This window comes from Oryzias melastigma, linkage group LG12 (genome assembly GCF_002922805.2).
Source record: "Oryzias melastigma strain HK-1 linkage group LG12, ASM292280v2, whole genome shotgun sequence".
Taxonomy (NCBI): domain Eukaryota; kingdom Metazoa; phylum Chordata; class Actinopteri; order Beloniformes; family Adrianichthyidae; genus Oryzias; species Oryzias melastigma.
The window spans coordinates 8,447,625-8,469,519 of NC_050523.1; the positions used below are offsets into that span (position 1 = coordinate 8,447,625).

General features: G+C 40.4%; 3 protein-coding genes and 1 long non-coding RNA gene across 5 annotated transcripts in view; 3 read left to right on the top strand and 1 right to left on the bottom strand.

The window, feature by feature from the left end:
- Positions 1–21,707, bottom strand: part of LOC112163145 — a 39,415-nt gene extending 17,708 nt beyond the window's left edge. The window contains exons 1-2 of the long non-coding RNA XR_002922231.2: positions 21,597–21,707; positions 19,578–19,675 (exon numbers count right to left, since the gene is read on the bottom strand). This is a non-coding gene — a long non-coding RNA (uncharacterized LOC112163145). The remainder of the gene's footprint in view (positions 1–19,577; positions 19,676–21,596) is intronic.
- Positions 95–7,986, top strand: LOC112163142 (urea transporter 1). Its single transcript, XM_024299353.2, has 10 exons — positions 95–273; positions 4,201–4,308; positions 4,386–4,575; positions 4,662–4,790; positions 4,947–5,076; positions 5,158–5,220; positions 6,403–6,550; positions 7,095–7,229; positions 7,301–7,350; positions 7,449–7,986. The coding sequence occupies exons 1-10, from the start codon at positions 264–266 to the stop codon at positions 7,665–7,667; spliced, it is 1,182 nt and encodes a 393-aa protein (XP_024155121.1). The 5' UTR covers positions 95–263; the 3' UTR covers positions 7,668–7,986.
- On the top strand, positions 15,661–18,798 carry zgc:122979 (uncharacterized protein LOC641576 homolog). Its single transcript, XM_024299354.2, has 4 exons — positions 15,661–16,138; positions 16,399–16,657; positions 16,884–17,431; positions 17,937–18,798. Exons 1-4 carry the CDS (start codon positions 16,031–16,033, stop codon positions 18,168–18,170), a joined length of 1,149 nt encoding a protein of 382 aa, XP_024155122.1. The 5' UTR covers positions 15,661–16,030; the 3' UTR covers positions 18,171–18,798.
- The window catches only part of hwa (huluwa), a 4,788-nt gene continuing 4,523 nt past the window's right edge, over positions 21,631–21,895 (top strand). Inside the window, exon 1 of one of the 2 annotated variants that reach the window (XM_024299356.2) lies at positions 21,631–21,706. In XM_024299356.2, the coding sequence (XP_024155124.1) occupies positions 21,645–21,706 (62 nt within the window). In that variant the 5' untranslated portion in view covers positions 21,631–21,644. The other variant, XM_036214496.1, reaches the window with a different exon arrangement.

Here is a 21,895-nt window from a genome sequence, read left to right on the forward strand (position 1 = left end):
TGTTTAAACTAAAGCTTTCTGCACATAAATCATCACATTCATGATTGTAGTGCAAATTGCAGCAGTTGCAGCGCTTTGTTTTCCAGCAGTCGTGGAACAAAAGCTTCTCTTTTGCTTCATCCGGAAATTCCTTCCCCGCTAAGAGCATTGTCAGCCCTGCTTAGCTGCTGCGCGGGGAGACTTTGGTCTCAGGTCCATTCAGTCAAGAGGAGTGGAAGTTCTTCTAAGTATGTTGTTCAAAAGACTTGAAATCTATATTCAGCATGGAGACAGGTAAGAAGAGAAATCAAGGCTGAGCTTTTCTTTTTTTGTCTAAACTGAATTAATTATTGATGCAATTTAGTTTATTGCATTTTATTTTCTAATTAACATCAACTAAGATTTTTTTTTTCTGTTTAAAAGGAAAATTCACTGCAAAAGGGCCCATGAGAAATAAGTAAAAAAGTCAACCTTATTTATTTTTCTATAAGAAAATAAATCATAATCATTGAAAAACATATTTTCTTAATTAAAAATCTTCTTAATAAGATTATTTTTCTTGCAAGACAGAAAATATACTTTTTTTCAAGCAAGAGTGTTTTTACTTTCTTAGGCGTTTGAGGGGTTTATTTAATTTTTATGAGGTTTATTTTAGTTATTTTTCTGATTCGGTCAGTTACTGTGTTGGAAAAATATTCAAAGTCTTAATTAATATTAAAACTATAAACATCTTAAACTGCTATTTTAACACTGAAAAAATGTTTAATAAAAAATAGGTAAGTAATAAAAAAAGCACCACTAAAAACTGACTCCTTTCCTCCACTGAGAGAACACAGTCCTCTGTTAACAGCTCTCTGGTCTGTTGATGAAACTTGAAGGAGAAAAAAAGTGAAAATGTTAAAACAAAGAGAAGAAAGACGCTGCGAGTCGACATGAAGGATCAAATGTTTTCTGCTCTCTGAACAGCGAAAACACGCCCAAGCTTTCCTGCAGAGACGCAGGATGTCACAGAGGGACGCTGTTTTTAGAAATCTTTGATCACTCCTCCGAACACAAACATATAAAGACACAAAGATAGACTTTATGCAGTTGTGTGCAGGTGACACTTTCTGGTGTCACTCTCGACTGAGGGAATAAAATCATTATTTTGTTTGTTTGACCTGTTTTCAAACCATGAAAAGCAACAAAAAGAAGTAGATACCTGTTTGAATAGTATCACACAGGCAAGACGCCCCTATATCTAACCATTCCATGGAGCAGCAGAATATGGGACCTATAGGTCGATATGAATGAACGAATGAAATGGTTTATTGCAAAAAATCAGGTAATAAAACACAAAATAACATATCACATGATAAATCACAAGTATATCTAATATACACAAAAGCAGAACTTGAATCCTAATGAACCATGAATGCGTCACATCTCAACAACCTTAAGAGCGAGATAAAGAAGAAAATGCTCCAATGACAACACTTTTTTACAATACAGTATTTATGTGGTACCTATGAGGTACCTACTGTGTATCTACATGGTATTTACGCAGATATTTAAATGGCACTTAGGTAGTTCCTACATGCCGCTCAGGTATTATCTACTGGGTTTTCATGGTACTGACGTGGTAAGCTACTATGTCTCTCTTGGTGGTCGGTATTTATGTTCCTACTTTTTGTGGCTCACTTTAGACTACTTTGAATTTATGTGGTTAGTTTAAATATGCTATTGGTACCTACCAAGTATAAGAGGAGAGTAGGTAAACTAAAAGTAAATTTTGAGTACCTTGAATTTATGTGCTAAGTTTGTGGGTTTTATGATACTCAACAAGTGTAAGAAGAGAGTAGTGACACCGAAAGTACCTTTTAAGGTACTTTGAATTTATGTGGTAGGTTTATGTGTGTTTGATGGTACTTACCAACTTGTATATTTGTATTTTTAGATTCTTATGCTTATTTTGTATTTTTGTACTTTTAAATTCTTATGTTTGTATTTTTAAATTCTTATTTTATTTCCATTTTGTATAAAGTGTAAGAGGAGAGTAGGTACAAAGAAAGTACCTTTTGAGTACTTTGAATTTATGTGGTAAGTTTAATTGTGTTTGATGGTACTTACCAATTATAAGAAGATAGTAGGTACACAGAAAGTACCTTTTGAGAACCTTTAATTTGTGTGGTAAGTTTATGTGTGTTTAACTGTACTTAAATGCAAGAACAGTAGATACACAGAAAGTACCTTTTGAGTACCTTGAATTACCTACGTGGTATTTGCGTTGTACCTATGAGGTAAAGGGGGCAGAAATAGTATGTTTTATTTCTTCCTGTTCCTTTTTTACTGTCTCAAGATAAAAAACAATTTTGCTTGTTTTAATGTTTTACATTTTAATAAATAAAGTCAAATTCCTGTAAATCTCACAAATTTATTTTTAATTCACAAAAGAAAAAATACAAGAAAGTTGCAGCGTGAGATTACACTAGAATATTATATATATATATATATATATATATATATATATATATATATATTTAAAGTATCTCATCTTTGTTTAACCACAGCTTGCCCTAAGTAAATAAACCATCTAGGTGGAAGCTTTTTTTTCCTGATTTAAATGAAACACTAACAAACAAATATGGCTGCTGAAGTCTCTGTGAAAAAAAAGAAACAAATAATTGAAATTTATAACCCAGAACCGTTTTCTGCCTCACTCCATCTAAATGGGCTTCACGGCGTCCCGAGGAGGAAGTCACATGTCTGAATCCCGTCCACACATGGCTTCTTATTTGCATGACGGAGCTTTAATCTGCAGCTGCAGATGGCCCAGATGGTGATTTTCTGAGTGTGATTTCCATCACTGTTCCATGCCTGCTCTTCAGAGCTGTGGTGCTTGGAGGAATCCAGCGTTGTTTTTGTTGCAGAGGTTTCTTCTGATGGGATGATTTTCCATAGAAAATGATGAGATTTTAACTTGGGGAAATATTCTGGAATTGTTTCCTCATTTAGAGGCATTCCGATCACACATAAGACCGCCAAACTTTTCTAAACGTAGCTCTAAAGAAGCCCCTTGAAACCATTACTCGTGTCAATACTATATCCTGGACAAAAATATGAATATTTAGTCATAATTACCGGAGAACAGGGGAGAATGAGTGATTTTCCTCATGCAGGTGTTTATTGCCATGAGGATGAACGGCGCGACTCCCCCTGGTGGTGGGTGAAGTCATAACCAATCGATCCCAGAACATTCACCGACATTTCAGTCAATTAGCAATATCACAAAAAAATATTTAACATTTTAATGAACTTAGCAAAAATACAAAACCTTTTTACTGTTTCTTGGCTATTTTTTGTTAACAAGTCACCATCATAAATGTATCAAACTTAAAAGTTCAATCATCTAATTCGGAAATACTATCTTTGGGATGTACAATTATGCTTATACCCTTCATATAAGCAACCACTTCTCATGAAAAATCTATGTAAGCACGTACACACACGTTTCGGACTCCGATGTTTAAAACTGTCTCGTTCAAGCATCGCTACGAAAGTCTCTATGACAGTTTTTGGGCTCTACATATAAAACATGTGGCCATTGAAAGCACGTTACAAATTAGACCAGGTCAAACTTTGACCAATCAGGGACTCGACTGAAGGGAACTGCAAGACACACCTGCGCCACGACCCTTCACGGGCCCGGTCAACCTTTAAACCCACTAAACCCATACGGATCCAGGAGTATTCAAGAGGATCTAGCTACAGTCAAGAAGATAATGCCCAGACATCGTTAGCCGGAAGTCTGCAACCAGAAATTGACGTGACCCCCTGGCCCCTTTTGGTTAATAAAATCTCTTTTTTTGGTGACCCTAACAGTTAATTTTTTTTCCTCTCTTAAGCTTTAAACACTTAACACCGTAGATGTTTCTGTCAGAACCCACTATGCCCTTTGACACACCGTAACTTCTTAACTGATCAATTCTGTTCATGATAATATCTGCATATAATTTGTGCAAGGGTAAAGGGTTAAATGTATTGGTGAGTATGGCACCATCTAAGGGGTTCTGTGGTGGAGGTGAACGATCATGTAAGAAGGTGGGCTGCTTTTCTGTGTCTCCCTGTCAGGTGTGACGGACTCCATCACACCTGACAGCAGCGGAGCTGCCGCTCTGTCCAGCTGTTTATATACGATGAGCGCTCAGATATTTGTCATCTAAAAGTGGTTTTCTTTGACAGCAAAAGTGGAAACCATCAACAAGCCTTCAGAACCGTTTTGCTCCGGTGTCCTCAGAGCTCTCGGGGATTTTACGGGTGACATGCGGCCGTGGGGAGACTGGGTCAAAAGTAGGTGATGATTCATTCCAGGGTCATCGGTGGAGGGAAGAATTTAACCCTGAAGGTTACATTTGCTTCTTGGACAGGGCAGATTTGGGGAATCCGGCTGATTGACTACATTCTACGAGGGGTGGCTCAGGTCATGTTCGTCAATAACAGTCTCAGCGGGCTCCTTATTTTGGGAGGACTCTTCCTGCAGAACCCATGGTGGGCTCTGAACGGTCTGCTGGGTACGACCATCTCCACTGTGTCGGCCATCGCGCTGAGGCAAAACAGGTCCAATATTTTCCTTTCCTTTTTCTAATCTGCTTTTTTTTTAAAAACTGCTTTCAATTCATGTGAGCTGCATGTGCTGCATTCAGGGATGCTGTGTCAGCAGGATTGCACGGCTACAATGGAACTTTGGTTGGAATCTTGATGTCTGTGTTCTCTGCCAAAGGAGACTGGTATCTGTGGCTCTTTGTTCCAAACGTCTTCCTGTGTACGTTGTGGTGAGTTAAATCGCTTTACTGAAGGTGCGAGGAGTAGGAGATGGTGCATTTTTCCTTTAGTTTGCCTTTAATTCCACCCCGAGTTAAACAAGACCAAATTAGGTGTCGTTCACATTTGCATCCAAATGAAACTTCATTTCCTGCTTCCCTTCACAGCCCTGTAGTCTCCAGTGCTTTGTCTGCAATAACCACCAAATGGGACGTCCCAATTTTCACCCTGCCTTTTAACATCCTGATATGTCTGCACATCGCAGCCACGGGTGCTACCCACCCGTTCTTCTCGCAGGTATGCTGTCAGTTTCAGTTCTGACACGATGCATTTATGAGAGACAAGTGAGGCTGAAGCTTGCTCTTTCTGCTCCGTCAGGTGGATTTCCAGCCAAAGACGCGTCTGCATGTCAATGAGTCTGAAAGCCTGAATTTGTCCCAGGTAATTGTTTTGAACGCTAATAAGGAAATTATGGAAAAAATTGCTGTCAACTTTAGTTCTGAACCTGCTGAATCTCTTATGGCAGTGGTCCCCAACGTATTCAAGCCACAGACCAGTTTAACGTAAGATAATATTTTCACAAACCGGACAGAGGACTAAGAGACTGTCAGGCCGCTGACCCAGAATCTACTGCCTCCAATAATTTGCAGTAAACATAACAACAGCTATTAATTAATTATCAATTGGTGAATACATCCACAAAAAAGTCATTTTTATAAATTGTGTTCCTTATCCTAAATTAGCCAAACAAGTTTTTTTTTTCCTTTTTTTAACCCAAAAAAACTGTCATTTAATATGTGGAAAACAACGCAAATAGGAAAATAAACTCCCCAAAACCCAAGAATGAAGATTATAGTAAACATCTACCCTCTTTTTACACTTTTGGGGACAAAATATGAGTTACCAAACAAATCAACAATGTAAGAAACAGGGGAAACTAATTCTGGCAGGAGAAACACATCTTGGCACAACACTGACCTCCATGCGGCTAAAGTGGGCATCACTTTTTCAGGCTCCAGTTTCCTTTGACTTTTGAGGGTAAAGATCATCTTCATCCACTGTAAAACATCTACAGGTGCTTTAAATTTTATGTGTAGACTAGATTTCCTGAAGAAAACATTAACATGTGATATAGATTTTCCATTTACCTATAATTGTCAAAAAGGAAGCAACAAAACTGGACACTAACTTCAGCTTCACCTGACTAGGAGCATCCTTAATATGGTGTGTGGGAAAAACTATTGCAAATTTGGAGCAAAAACTCCTAGTTTTTATCAGTTAAATGCAGTTTTAGTTTCTCTTTAAAATACTGTTTTCTACCTGGATTTTTTTTCAGCAAAAATAAACTTTCCAAATACACATATTCATTTATTTTTCTTAACTTTGCTAGTTTGGGGGTCAGCATAGCCGGATTAGGAAAGTAGTGGATGTCATTTTTACAGTCAATAATCCCCAAGTCACAGAGTGACTTGACATGACTCAATATTTCAATATTTCACTTAAAAGGAAAACCTCAGAAAAGGATTCCATAAAGCCATATTCTATTATGCTTTCTTTCTGAGATGAAAAAGTGAAGCTGGATGCTAAAGTTAAAAGAGCTGAATGGAGGCTCTCCGTGTGCAGGTATTTCTGTCGGTGCCGGTGGGTGTCGGTCAGGTGTTTGGCTGTGACAACCCTTGGACAGGAGGTGTCATCCTGCTGGCCCTGCTGCTCTGCTCACCAACAATCTGTTTTCATGCCATCCTGGGGTCTGCTGCCGGCCTGTGCACCGGTAAGAGACGCCTACAACTGTGGAGCACTCCTTGAAATGAACCATAGATTAAGGTTGGGTTGATAAAATCGATCTAAGCTTAATAGATCAATAATTTAATCATAAAAGTAGAGATCGATCTAAGGCAGAATGCTAACGTCTGCTAGCTTGATGCTAACGTATAATGGGATTTCCCATAGGACAGCTAAACATTCATTGCTGACTTAATGAACATCTTTATACACTCACAGGCATGAATTTTCCTAACTATTTTTGAGGAGATATTTTTTTTTAAATTAACAATTTGTGGTCTAAAGCACCGTTTTCTTCTTCTGGAATAAGGTGTTATGCTATAGCGCAATTGCCACCTAGTGGCCAAACTAAAAATCCCTCCAGGAGAGGCAGAACAATTGTTGGAGCTTCTCCATTTGAGCATCCATGAATTGAATTAAATAGATTGTAAAAAATTGGAATCAATCCAAGTTCTGGTGAATTGAATAAATTATGGAAATAATTTACCATACCCAGAACTAATGCAGATCAAATTTTCTGTCTTATCGTGCAGGACTGGCTCTGGCTACCCCCCACACTGATGTTTACTCGGGGCTTTGGGGATATAACAGCGTCTTATCCTGCATTGCTATTGGAGGGGTCTTCTATGCTTTAACTTGGCAAACCCATATACTGGCTCTGACATGTGGTGGGTGTGAACAAAAGCATCCATCATCAAACAGATGCCAGAGAAACTAACTCTAACTCTTTGCATTCCAGCATTTTTCTGTGCATACGCGTCTTCTGCGACTTCAAAACTCATGTCTGTGGTAAGTAACTTTCCTCCAGAGTCAAACTGTGAAAATCCTCCGCAGGTGTCTGACATATGAAGTGTCACGCTCCCCTCTCCTGTGGCATCTCCTCTCAGCTTTCATTACCAGCCTGCACGTGGCCTTTCTGCCTGTCGACTCTCATCTTCCTCCTCCTCTCCTCCGAGCGCCCGGCCCTGCGCCGGCTGCCTCTGGCGGCGGTTTCCTACCCGGAGGAAAACCGGCGCTACCTGAGACGATTAAAGGCGTGGGGGAAGGCTCAGAGCAGCATCCAAGAAGCAGCAGAGGGAGTGAAAGTGGACAGTCACCAAATATGAATCTGCATGATCACAATCTGTGCTTTGAGAACTCTTATGCAACTAGATTAGTTATGTAAAATGCTAGTTTGGTGGGTTTTTTCTCCTTTTTTTAAATAGTTTAATCTGCAGTGCTGCTCTTTTTTCTGCAGAGGGCAGTATATTACAAAGAAAAACTGCTTAGTGCTCTCCATGGGGCGGGTAAACCATTTCTTACAGCACTTTATGAGTTTTTATGGTTGCATGTGTTATTAGATAATGCTTACAGAGCCAATATTAAAGGGAAACCTGTTTAGATTCTTCTTCTCAGACAGCAGCATTAAACATCTGCAGGCTTTTATCAGTTGTTTATCATCTCCAGCTTCCTCTACTTTCTGTGAACCCTCATTTCTTTATCTGCTTCTATCTTCCTCCACTTCCTCCTATGAGAACAACCTCTTCATTTCCAGCCAGATTCTGATCTCGGTGCGAGGAAGATGTCAGACGACGGCGCAGTTTATATTTGCCGAAGTATCTTCGTGTCTCTTTTGCCATCTGCCTGTTTGCGTGTTTATCTGATGTACAAGGCTGGAGTCTAGCCGGCGGGAAATACAGGAGCCAGTCATACTCCCAGACATGTGTGGGAGCAGCAGTACACCAGGGGGGGAAGGTGCGAGACGAGGGAACGGAACAGAGCTGAGAAAGTGTAATTATGTTGATTGGTTCTAGATAATGCACCGCTTTTGGATGACCCCTTTCTTCTGTCATTTGTTTAAATTGAACACACAGCTTTAATGGAAGAAAACTTCCAGCAATATAGTCTCTGGGGTCCAGCAGCGAGGTGGCCTTTAAAACAATGTCGACTCATCATGCGGCCTTTGAAGGCCAGTAGAGGTGTTGGTGATGGGGTGCTGTGAGAAGAGGATGGTGTCACCTCACATGTGCCCGAGCTGCTTTCTCTCAGCAGTGTGAATCACTTCCCTGAGTCCCCTGCAGACAGCACTCTCTGTTCCCACAACAACAGGGGAAAAAAAATAAAAAAGTAGCAGGAAGGATGAGACCTCTTAGCGGTTGTCAGCTACATGCAGTTCAAAAAGCAGAGCAGACTGGTTTCTCCAGGCTGTCTATCTGTCGGCTAAGAATAACTCGCTTCACTTTAGAATGTAGGGCACATGCCTCAAAGTTAAGGCCCGGGGGCCGGATCCGGCCCTCCAGATCATTATATTTTATTTCTTATTAATGTTATCTAGCGCTCATTTCTAACTTGTAAAATTTTGACAAAATATATTTTTATGGAAAGGAAAATATTGAAAGTTATTTAAGGTTTAAGTTGATTTATTCTGGAATAATACTAGTGCGTTTTTATTACTCATAATGATGTTTAAAAGTGACAGTTTTAAAGTTTTAAAGTTGGCATTCTGCTCCCTTTCTTGGACTATTTTTGCATTTAATAAGATTTTTTAGGTTATTTTAGAGTTAAGCTAATATTTCAGCTACATGCGAGCTGTTTTGGCTAATTTAAGGTTTACTTTTTAGGTTTTTGAGGCTGTTTTGAATTTAGCTAATTTTTCAGCTAGATTCTAGCTGCTTTGGCAAACCTAAGGTTTTTTTGTTTTTGTTTTTTTTGGCTAATTTGGCGTTTATCAAATATTTTAGCTGGCTATCAGCTTCAGCGTTTTCAGCTATCAATTTCAGCATCTTCAGCTATAAGCACTAGCATCTTCTGCAGCCAAATTTAGCTTACAAAATTTAGCTTCCTCAGAGCGTTTAGTCCATATTGAGATGATTCCATCACACAGTTGCTGCAGATGTGTTGGCTGCACGTCTGTGATGGTAATCTCCCGTCCCACCACATCCCAAAAGTGATCTATTTTTATGTTCAAGAAACCAGTCTGAGATAATTCCATCTTCATGACATGGCGCCTCATTCTCCTGGAATTAGCCGTTAAACGATGGTACACTGTGGTCATAAAGGGATGAACATGGTCAGAAACAATCCTCAGGTAGGATGGGACGATGCTCAGTTGGTACTAATGGGTCCATAGTATCCAAAGAATATATCCCCCACACCATTACACCACCACCACCAGCCTGAACTATTGATACAAGATAGGATGGATCCATGCTTTCATGTTGACCCCAAATCCTGACCCAACCATTCGAATGTTGGAGCAGAAATCCAGACTAATCAGACCGTTTTTCCAATCTTCTATTGTTCAGTGTTAGTGATCCTGTGTGAATTATAGTGTCTTCTTATTTGACAGGACTGACACCCGGTGTGGTCTTTTGCTTCTGTCTCGGGGTTGGACATTTAAAGATTCTCTTCTGCAGACCACAGTTGTAACAGGTAATCATTTTAGTTACTGTTGCCCTTCTATTAGCTGGAACCACTCTGACAATTCTCCTCTGACCTCTGGCATCAACATGACATTTCCGCCTACAGAACTGCTGCTGTGAGCGTGAGATCTACAGGGGGACTGGTGCAGCGTCCACCGTTATGCTGTCGCTGCACTGGTCCGTTGTGGTGAAGAGAGAGCTGAGTCAGAAAGCAAAGCTCTCAATTTACCGGTTGATCTTTGTGCCAGTACTCACCTATGGTCATGAGCTCTAGATCGTAACCGAAAGAACGAGATCTCGACTACAAGTGGCTGAAATGAGCTTCCTCCATAAAGTGGCTGGGTGCTCCCTTAGAGATGGGGTGAGAAGCTCGGCCACCTACAGAGAGCTCGGAGTAGAGCCACTGCTCCTCCACAAAGAGAGTAGCCAGTTGAGCTGGCCTAGGTACACTGGGTGGAGGCCCCAGGGAAGGCCCAGGACACGCTGGAGAGGCTGTCTCTCAGCTGGGCCTGGGAACGCCTCAGGGTCACTCAAGTGGAGCTGAGTCTGGACATCTTTGTCCCCGCGCCCTGATCCCAGATGAGCCAAAGAAGATGGATGGATGAGAAATGCAGCTCACTGGATATTTTCGCTTTTTTTGACCATTCTCTATAAACCCCAGAGAAGGTTGTGGGTAAAAATCCCAGTAGATCAGCAGTTTCTGAAATACTCAGGCCAGCCCCTCTGCCACCAACAACCATGACACATTTAAAGTATTTTAAATCAACTTTCTTCCCTGTTCTGATGCTCGGTTTGAACTGCAGCAGGTCGTCTTGACCACGCCTCAATGCATTAAGCTCCGGCCATGTGATTGGCTGATTAGAAATCAGTGTTAACGAGTAGTTGGACAGGTGTTCCTAATACAGTAGTCAGCAGGTGAATATGTTGGTTTTCTGGTTATCGTGTGTTTTAAAGAACATAATAATTTGGCTTGAATGTTGCTAATATTCTGTCAGGAATTTGATGTCATTTACTTTAATGTCAATCTATCTTTGTCGTCAACTGATCATAAACCTCTTCCCATATTTTCATCTGACTTGTCATCAGTCAATTTTGTCATTCCAAATGATGTTTAAATACTTTGAGTTTTATCTTTGCTCAAAACCAAATCTGTGTGGATTCGAGTCAAAATCTTGCACTCCTGTGAACATTTATCAACGTTCTGGAATGGAGTCACTTCTGAATGTGTGAGAACAGTGAAGCATCACAAGAACACCAGGCTGCTGTCAGTCTGATTGACACCTAACAGCAACAGTGCTACATGATGCTTTAATTAGCATCTTTTTCCCCTGAGACTCACACGCCATTTTGTGTTTCTGCGAGAAAAAACGAGATTGTGTGAAAAACAGGCCAAGCGCGTACAGTCAAACTGTTCCCGTGGGCGAGGAGAATGAATGTCGCCGGTTCTGATTCACTCCATCCTGCTAGAGCTGTGAATAGTATCCGAGAGCTGCCGCCTGATGCACAAATGCTCTTGGCTCAGACTCTTCCAAACCAAATTTGTCTGCCGTTTCCTGTATGACAACAGGAGGATCCCCAGGAACCTCCATCCCTCATTGGAGGAATCTTCAGCGAGGAGGAAGCACTTCCATGTATGTCCGCTCCCTGTGACACAGTTTTTCTTGGCTGCAGTGAAAGTCGATGTCGTAATCCCGCATGTGCAGTTGCATCAAACCCAAATAGACTCTACGGAAATAGCCTTGGAGCAGTTGACTCGCTGCATTTTATGAAAAATGATTATGTGGTAAAAATCATAAAAATGTGACTGGAAAACATTGAAATCAGTTTATTTTATTATCCAAACAGATTTTTGTCTTTCTAATGACAGACTCAAATTTAGTTTTGTAGCTTGTTAAAAAAAAGAATAAATAAATAAAGGCATTTTCATGCTCAGACATTATAAAAATACATAAAAAATGACTGAAAGAGTATTGTTGAGGTTAATTTTGACATTTTCAAGATGCCATTGAGCACCAAAGTGTGACATTCTGACACAAACTTTGTTTTTAACCAAAGCTCTTTTTTTTTGTAAAATCTACTAACCTCTAACCTACTGAAGCGCCGCCATCTACCTCCAAATGGAACATTTAGAATTTAGCTTTTATCCATAGACAGGACTGCTGATATCACTCAAGTATTAGAAGAAAACATCACAACAGCCACTGAATGAGTTTGTGACTAAATTGCAATAAAAAATATTATTTTACTGAAAATTAAGCATTAAAAAATCCGACTTTGCTGCTTAAATTTTGCTAAGCTGAATAGTACAACATAAACAAAGCTGTGCCTACGAGCCAATGAAGACAAATACAAGCGTCAGATAACAGCAGTTTTAACCAGACCTGTTCCATGAGTTCTTTTTTAATGCAATGTCTGATTTTCAATGCTTTTTTTTTTTTTACTCTTTTTTATATTTCAAGTCATTTTAGTGAACATTGAGGGGATACTGGTCTGAAACCAACAGTTTCATCAATGTGTATTCCTATTTTTTTTTTTACATTAATCAACAAATTCAGTTCTTTTGAGTTTAAAGAAAAGGTTGATTGCTATTCCATGATTCAATACAGATTTAAGTCACACTCTGATCATCTTTTAATCTATTTTTTAACCAATCCCAGTGTTTTTTTTAAGTATAATTATGTAATTTTGAGCAAAAATAAAGAAAAAAACTGCCATTTTCAAGGATATAGTTTCTGCAGAGCAGCAGTAGTTTTTTTGGAAGTCCACTTCTGAGTTGTGGGCGGTCTGCTGGAGTAAGCCTACCCTGATTTCCCATCATCCCATTGTTTATATGATAAAAATGCAGCAAGAACATGTTAAAACACCAAAAACACTTTTCATTGGAGTGAGTCTACTAGCCTTAATACAGTTATACTGATCACGTGATCCATTGTGGATTTAAAATGACTAAAAGGCGATGGGGGGTACAAAGAAAGACTTTAATGCCATTTGTAGATTTAATTCTGAGCTAAAATAAAAAACGAGGCAAATTTTAAACCTAAGAAATCATTCCACTCATTCCAGCCCAGCACGCTTTTATAAATACCTGAAGTGACATTTATGATGAAGCAGGAACTTTCCTCCCCTGTGGTTTTTACTGACAACCTTAATAACAGTCTTTATACTTCTCCACATGAATGTTCGGAGCTTTTGTTCTATTCCTGGATGAATGTTTTCATTTGAAACTAAATATGAGCGCAGACAAACAAATTGATTAGCTTTTAGGTGTCAAAGTCTTGACTAAGTAATCAACATAAACCCTCAAAATCCTGAGAGCTTCACATTGTGTTAGCATTTACCAAACAGGAGGATATTTTTGTCCACACGTTGTTGCATAACTCAAAGCTGCCTTTCCCTCCCACAGATGTTTGCTGTCAAGTGGCCGGCGTGCACAGGTTTGCTTTGTCCCGGTACACAGAAAAAGCAGCAGACCAGTGTGGGGGCGGCTGCATTTTCATGAACACCTGCCTCCTGACAAAGAAAGCTCATTAAAAGCCTCAGAAAATAGAAAGTTGGTCACTGGAATGCCTCAGCGCTGCACTTTGTCATGTTTTTTCTTTTGTGTTAAGATAAAGTTCACACTCTTTATGTAAGATATGAGTCAATAGGGATTTATATGGTTACAACAGAACATCAGTCGGGAACATTTTTTAAAAGGAGGGACCTAAATAGACCACGGTTAACAAAAATCAGTGCAGCAGCCAATGAGTTATGTCACAGAATATAGACATATGGCAACATTTTGAAGGGCTTAGTGCTTCTTTAAAGACCTACTTCAATGAAAATTGTGTTTTTGGTCTTTTTGGAATGTTCTTTTGGCTTTTTTTCTGATGACGGAAGACATTTATTAAGAAACTTCAGCTCAAAATTGCATTTCTGAGTATTTATGTATTCAAATTGTTGTGAAACGGGAGCAGAATAAAAAAATGGGATTTGAAAAAGAGCTTATATGTTGTGTAGAAAATACGTTGGGCAGACCACAACCTTTATTCCGAAGAGTCCACTAGCAGACAAATAGACATTTAAGTTTTACTCGTCCACGCTGGGATTTGACTCCAAACTGTACGGCTGGATACCTCCAATATTGCTCGTCATTTTTTGTTGTACTTGTAATGTTAGTTAAGGTAAATTTAAGGGTACATTTCTAATGAACCCCTGCCACTCTGCAGAAACTATGACACAGGTTTTCCGATTTTGGCTAAAAACTGCATAATCATAATTAAAAAAAACACTTGGAACACTTTTACATAAGATCAAAATATGATCAGAATAGGACTTTAGTTATATATTTTTTTTAAAAAGCAACTGCCAATCTCCTCAGGAGTGGAGGACCTGTCAAGTTCCCCTGAGATCAAGCTGGAAAACAACACTAACTGGAGAGCCAAGCTCCAGCACAAACCCCACAGCAGGGTAGGTGTAAAAGCTGGTGGCAGAACACTTTAAAGAAGAAAAAAGTGTGATTTGATTGGAAGACTGTCAAGAAACAGCCTCCTCTCTATAAACATGACACATAATACATTTTAGCTTTGTCAGTTTGTATCAGAACAAACCACAGAACAGTGACGGCGCCTCTCGGCTTAGCAAGACTTGTACATTTCATTAAAGCAAGCGATAAATTAGCACAATCGCTGTGTTTAGTTTAGTGGTGAACAGATCTGGCTCCAGAGGAGTTTAGGGTTTTTTTATGTTTAAATGCATTTATTAAGACTTTTACAATAGAAACCCGAACGTTGTAGAAACTTTAAATGGAAACAAAAACATCAAAAAGGAGAGTTCACAAAAAATAATAAATAAAATAAACTAATTTGTTCATTTTTAATCAAATTTAAGTTGAGTAAACCATCAACGCAAAATTTTTACATTTGATAAAAACTAAAAATTTAAAATGCACTGAAATGTTGTTAATTGATCCAATTTTGGAGAGCAGTATCCAGCATCCCGTTTTACTGAATATTATCACCAGTCTGTTTTGGCACCATAAACTTGAGAAACTGTGTTTTTGTGCTGACTCCAAGATCATCTGGACTCGACGACCAGTGAATCCGAGTGCTGCTAGTGTTGCCATGCAGCTGTGAACACTCTGAAACAGCAAAGTGGAGAGGCGGAGCTAATGGTCCCAGCTGGACTTGGCTGCACTTCCCTCACTGATGCTGAAGCAGTTTGAGTAGTTTCATTTTTCTTTTTTTTGTTTCATCATATGTATTTTTAGGGTAAAAAAATACTGAGGGCAAAACTGAAATGATACAACACTGTGTGTCTTGGGGGAACCTGATTTATGCGGTTGGTGGAGGGGTTTAGATACTTTGTTTGGCCATAGAATTAGAAATGAACTTAAATCTTTAGTCACATAAAATCCAAACCATCTGACAAAAATGCAACACAAATAAAAGGACATGAGAGTTACTAAGGATGTAGGAAAATGAAGAAAATGATAATTTATTAACAAACTGACTGGTTGTTGCAAAGATCATAAAAAATGGTCCATTATGTAAAAAAAATAACACTGCATTTTTCATGTGTAACTAATTACACTGTTATATAAGTGTCTGAAGCACTAATGAACCTCCAGCTGATTATGGGCTGCAGCTCGCTAAAGACCTGTCTGCTTTTGTCTGGAAGAGATCTTTTTCTCTTTTTTTACTCAGATCTCAGTCTGTTCCGTCTGTCTGCAGCAGAGGACTCGGTGTACCGTGTCGTGACTGTCTGCTCGGAGCTGTCTTCAAGAACTCCGGAAGCAAGTCTCGAGATGGAGCGAGAGGCTGCAACATCCGCGCGATCATCGCCTGCGCACCAATGGCTTTGCGGCGCGCGCGGCTGAGGACACCGGCATTCCCTGCCGCGTGCGAGGAAAGGGGCGGGCCAGGGGAAGCTCCGTCCCGCTGCGTGGGCGGGTGAGGAGACTGAGAGCGAGCCGCGGCGCCGGTATTTAACAGAGAGCCGAGAGGAGCTCCGACAGACTCGAGCTAAACTGAGCGGAGCGATTTCAGCACCACAGCCAGTGGACAGCGACACTTTGTCTTTGACTCAACATGGTTCTGATCTGGACCCAGTTCGGAGTGAAGCAGAAAAACGGCAATGTCAAGTGCAAAGTTCGGGTTATGCACAGAGGGGACAGCTCCAGCTCCTCATCCTCAGCTGTAAGTATTTTTTATATATTTTTTATTTATTGCCATAAAATAAAACACAAAATGTTAGCTGTATTGGATTCATTCAGAGCTGCTGCATGGAAGCTCAGTCTCCAAGAGCTCCTCCCTGTCAGTTCAGCATCAGCCTATCAGATTCCTGTTCCCAGCAGCTCAGATTCTGCACTTTTATTTCATTGATAAGAAAAAAATTCTTCATATAATATATTTGTGAAAAAAACAACTGTCCTAATAGAAGGATTTTCCTCTCATAGGAAAGTACCAAGTCTGAGCAGGACGTGCCTTGCCTCTCCATCAAACCTCAAGGCAAAGATTTCTACAAAATCCTGGGTATCACCCCCGAATCCAACGAGGACGAGATCAAGAAGGCCTACAGGAAGCTGGCTCTCAAGTTCCACCCAGACAAGAACAGCGACGCCGACGCCGAGGACAGGTTTAAGGAGATCGCAGAGGCCTACGAGGTTCTGAATGACCCCCAGAAAAGAAGCGTCTACGACCAGTTTGGAGAAGAAGGTGAGATGGAGACAGAAAAAGGCAGTGATTTCATGAATGTGACTTTTAATAGATTAGATAACAAGGACCATCTGGCTCATAGCTGTGGTGTGGGAGGAGACATTGAGTGTTCCTGTCATTTCTGCAGCTAAAAATTGATGCACAATGAGTAGAATTCTGATGAATAATTCAGTGAGAAACCTTTTTGTTTGTAAATCCTAAATTTGTTCTCTTTTCTGTGTTCCAGGCCTGAAAAATGGAGTTTCAACAGGCCAAGGGGTTTTCAGAAACAACTGCCCCACCGACCCCCACGCCACCTTCTCCTCCTTCTTCCACGGCTCCGACCACTTTGACATCTTCTTCGGTAGCGACCCCGAAAGCGACGACGACCTCTTCAACCCCTTCCGCCGCTTCACCTTCACTAACTTAGGTGGCTTTGCCGGCTACGAGGCGGGTCAGCGCAAAGGCCAGCAGTGGCTGCCGGGTCAAGCAGCGGTGCACGACCTCGCGGTGACCCTGGAGGACGTGATGCACGGCTGCACCAAGCATGTGAAGATCACCCGCAGCCGCCTCAACCCCGACGGCCGCAGCCTGAGGAGCGAGGAGAAGGTTCTGAACGTGGTGGTGAAGAAGGGCTGGAAAGCCGGGACGAAGATCACCTTCCCCAGGGAGGGGGACGAAGCACCCGGCAGCGGCCCCACAGACATCACCTTCATCCTCAGGGATGAGGAGCACCCCACCTACAAGAGAGACGGCTCCAACATCGTCTACACCGCCCAGATCACCCTCAAAGAGGTGAGTTCCACAACATTTGCATCACACTCACACAACTAACTGTAAATCCAGATATAAGGACAGAACACCGTGTACTTATATGGGCATTTGCTCGAAAAATGGCAGCAGTCTGCCAACCACGCTCCTGCCTCACCAGCCCCTGCAGAGCCCAGAGAGCAACAGCTAAATTTAGCCTGTGTGCTGACTGCGCCCACGAATCGCTCTTCACCCTCGTTCCCAGCCACTATGGCTGCTGCAGAGTCCGCTGCCTTGAAGCCGTCTCAGCCACTCAGCTCCTGCAGCCCACGCACAGATTAGCAGTCAGAGAGGCTCGCATTTCAAACAGCTCCTGCTTTGGCTGCCTTCAGTCACTGAAACACTTCACTCCCACACAGGCAGAAAATAGAGCAGCGATTATAACATCTGTAGCTTTGTTGCATAACAGAAAATCTCATCACTTATGCAATCTCATCACTCTTAGATGTTGAACAATTTTGGGCTAAACTCCTCTTCTTCCCCTCTCCAGGCTCTTTGTGGCTGCACAGTCAACGTCCCGACGCTGGACAGCCGGATGATGCCTCTGCCGTGCAGCGACGTGATCAAACCTGGCGCCGTGCGGCGGCTGAGGGGCGAGGGTCTGCCCCTCCCCAAGAGCCCGTCCCAGCGGGGCGACTTGATGGTGGAGTTCCAGGTGCTCTTCCCCGACAGGATCCCACCTCAGTCCCGCGAGATCATCAAGCACAGCTTGGGCCAGTGCTAACCCGGTCTCCAGTGTCCTTGGTTCACAAACACAGCCTTCGTTCAAGGTGCTACTTCAACAACCAATCACGACCTCTGATTGTGTTTGGAGGCAGCAAAGCCGTGACGAGTTCTCGCTCAGGCTAGGACGATGTGAGGAGTTGACTTTCTGCAGGAGTTTGGCACGATGTTCAACTGGAATGCCACATGAGCAGGGAGAGCACAACTGAAAAACGGGCTATTAGTTCTACTTAGCTCCATGGCCTTCACCTAAAGTGTACTGTCGCACCTTCGGCAGGTTTCAGTGTGCTGTTTGAGTCTGTATAGACTTCCTTAAACCTGAAATGGTAGAAAAATGTGAAGAAATACCACCCGATTCCTTTTTTCTTCTTAGCACTCTTATAGTTATATGGTGCTCATATGACTGACCTTTTTGCATTGATTTATTACAATAGCAACATGTTCTTGTGTACAAAGATCTACTTTGTGTACAAAATGAAAAAATATTGTCTCTAAAAGAGATTCAATGTCAAATGTTCTATTGAATTATATAAACCAGTTTGTACATATTCTGCATTGATATAGCTGCTGATGTATTACTACTTGATGATTTTAGAGCATGAGAAAATAAAAAATATATTCAAAAGTCATCTTGTATTTTGATATGTTCTTTCTCAACACTCTGTTGAAGCCTCTAACACACAAGTCTGCAATCTTCTACACTTAAAGAGCTCTTATTTTCGACAAAGATAGCCACAAAGTTTAAAAAAATAGAAAAATAAAACACTGATTTGCATTTATGTTACTTTTTACTATTATAATCAATAAAAATAACTATTTTTGGCATAAATAACACATAAACACAAAGAGAAAATAGCTTTTTTTTATATGAAATAGTTTATAACATTTGACAGAGGTTTACATGATTTTATTTCAAAATAAAAGACACCCTGTGTGGCATAGAATCATCTCAATGAAGCAGCTGAGTACAGTATAATGTTAGCAATGGTTTAAAAAATATGTTTATTTTACTATTTGTGCGGCATCTCAGTCAGAGATTTGTAAAATTTAACAAAGTAAAATTAAATCAGGGCTAATTAAATGGCTCTTATTGTGTTTTTTTAATGCAGAAGGTGCATTTAAACTCAAATTTTTTGTTTTCTGCCAACTGAAGTATCAGAAAAATGATACAAACTGCATACAAATGAGAAAGATGTTGACGAATCTTGAAAAAAAAAACTCCTGACCCACTATTTACTACAAGTGTTCAAAGTAAAACTCCTTAAAAATACCACGTTCTTTTATTTTGAAATTATTTAATTCTTTGAATTTTTATTTGGATTATTTCACCATTCAATCCATTAATTGAAACTACTCATTTATGGAAAGACCCAGCGACCACCTCCTCCTCCCCTTGCTGTGTACCCACCTGTGCAGTTGTCCCGGTTGCCATGGAGATGACCGGGAGACAGTTCGGCTCATCGGTGGTATTCCATTCTGCCAAGGAATATTTGCATAGGGCCAGAGCTGCAACCCAAGTGAAAACTCACATGAGAATTTGTCCAAATAAGCTACAAATGTTCCACAAATGTTTGTTTTTTAATAGATTTAATTATCACAATTCTGCTTCACAATGTAATTTGAAAATCAAACATTTGGAATTATTCATAAGTAGCCAATGGATTATTTCAAGAAACCAGAAAAATCCAGTTAAAGAATGATTACACAAAGCTTTTCTGTGGTTTTCATATAAATAGCTGCATCAGACAAAAGCTTTAGACATATCATTACATAAGAAAGATGTACATCAGTGCAACGTGTTCCTCCAGCCTCTCCATCAAGCACGAAAAGCCTGAGACTCCGATACGCTGCAGCTTGGCTCATAAATACCAATTTAACTGTTATAGCAAAGGCTGCCAGATAAAGTAATGTGCACCGTGTTCAGACAAATTCGTTTTTCAGAGATTTCTTGGAAGGAATTGGACATTGTGTCCTCCAGACCACAAACAATGAAGAACATCCAAGCTGTTGCAGGAAGCGGCCAAAAACCGAGAGTCTGTGCTGGTCGTCTCCGTTTCTTTGGCACATAACATTAACACTTCTGTCACACAGCGTTCATGAATACTACTGCGATGTTAGAGAAGGATTTCAGACCCTTTAAAGTGAGAGGTTTTTTTGTTTTAAACAATGCAATGGGCATAATTTTTAAATGCATAACTACTTCTCCTGCGTGCACCTAAATATTTATTTTAATACCTTAAATTGCACATAATTGCAGGAGGTACAATCTGGTGCGCATCCATTACTATTTGGTGTACACCACTTACTATATGGTGCTCACAAGATTCTATTTGGTGCACATTCCTTACTATATGGTGTGCAGAGGATACTATCTGATGTGCACCACTTATTATATGGCGCATACCACTTACTATATATTGTGCACCACTTACTATATGGTGCTCATGAGATACTATCTGGTGTGCACCACCTACTATATGGTACGCACGAGATACTATCTGGTGTGCACCACCTACTATATGGTACGCACAAGATACTATCTGGTGTGCACCACTTACTATATGGTGCTCATGAGATACTATCTGGTGTGCACCAGATGGTACGCACGAGATACTATCTGGTCTGCACCACTTACTATATGGTGCGCACAACTTACTATATGGTGCACATGAGATAATATTTGTGCACGAGGTACAATCTGGTGCGCATCCCTTACTATTTAGTGTGCACCACTTACTATATGGTGCTCACAAGATTTATTTGGTGCAAACTCCTTACTATATAGTGTGCAGAGGATACTATCTGATGCGCACCACTTGGTATATGACGCATACAACTAACTATATGGTGCGCACGAGATACTATCTGGTGTGCACCACTTACTATATAGTGCTCACAAGATTCTATTTGGTGCAAACTCCTAACTATATAGTGTGCAGAGGATACTATCTGATGCGCACCACTTGGTATATGACGCGTACAACTAACTATATGGTGCACACGAGATACTATCTGATGATCCTCACTTACTATATGGTGTGCACCATTTATCTATATTTATCTATATTATCTGGTGCACACCACTTACTGTATGGTGTGCACCACTTACTACCACTATAATACGAGATACTATCTTGTACACATGAGAAACCATTTTTTTGTTTGTTTGTCTCTTTGCTTGCTTGAATGTCTCTTTGTAAAACATGTTTCGAATAATGAGTTTTTTAAACTAGAGCAAATTTAAAACGTTACCTTGTGAATATTCTTACATTACAAATAACAGGTGTTTTAATTATGTCAAAAAACAATAAATTGCATTAAAAGGAAAGCAATGTTTGGATTTAATCATTTAATATCGAAAATGAATCTAACTTATTTATATTTTTTAATCAAGCCTTTGTTTTCAAAAAGAAAGAAAGATCTGTACCTGAAAGTCTGATTGTCTCCTCTGCAACATTTCATACTAACCTTCAGGATGAAGGTGCTGCAGAGCCTGCAGCTTCTCTGGAGACCAATTCTGCCATCTAGCGGCCACCTGTGAGTATGACACTGCATGTCATTCATCGTCGTATCAAGACACCTGTTGACCTGGAAAATCCGCGGGCTTTCAATGGCGGTTTAAATTCACTTTTTTTGCTTTGTGACTAAAGAAAAATCACTTATAGAAACTAGAAAGGTCTCATAAGGGGGAAAGGTTGCATTCGAGACTGTAAACACAAACAAACG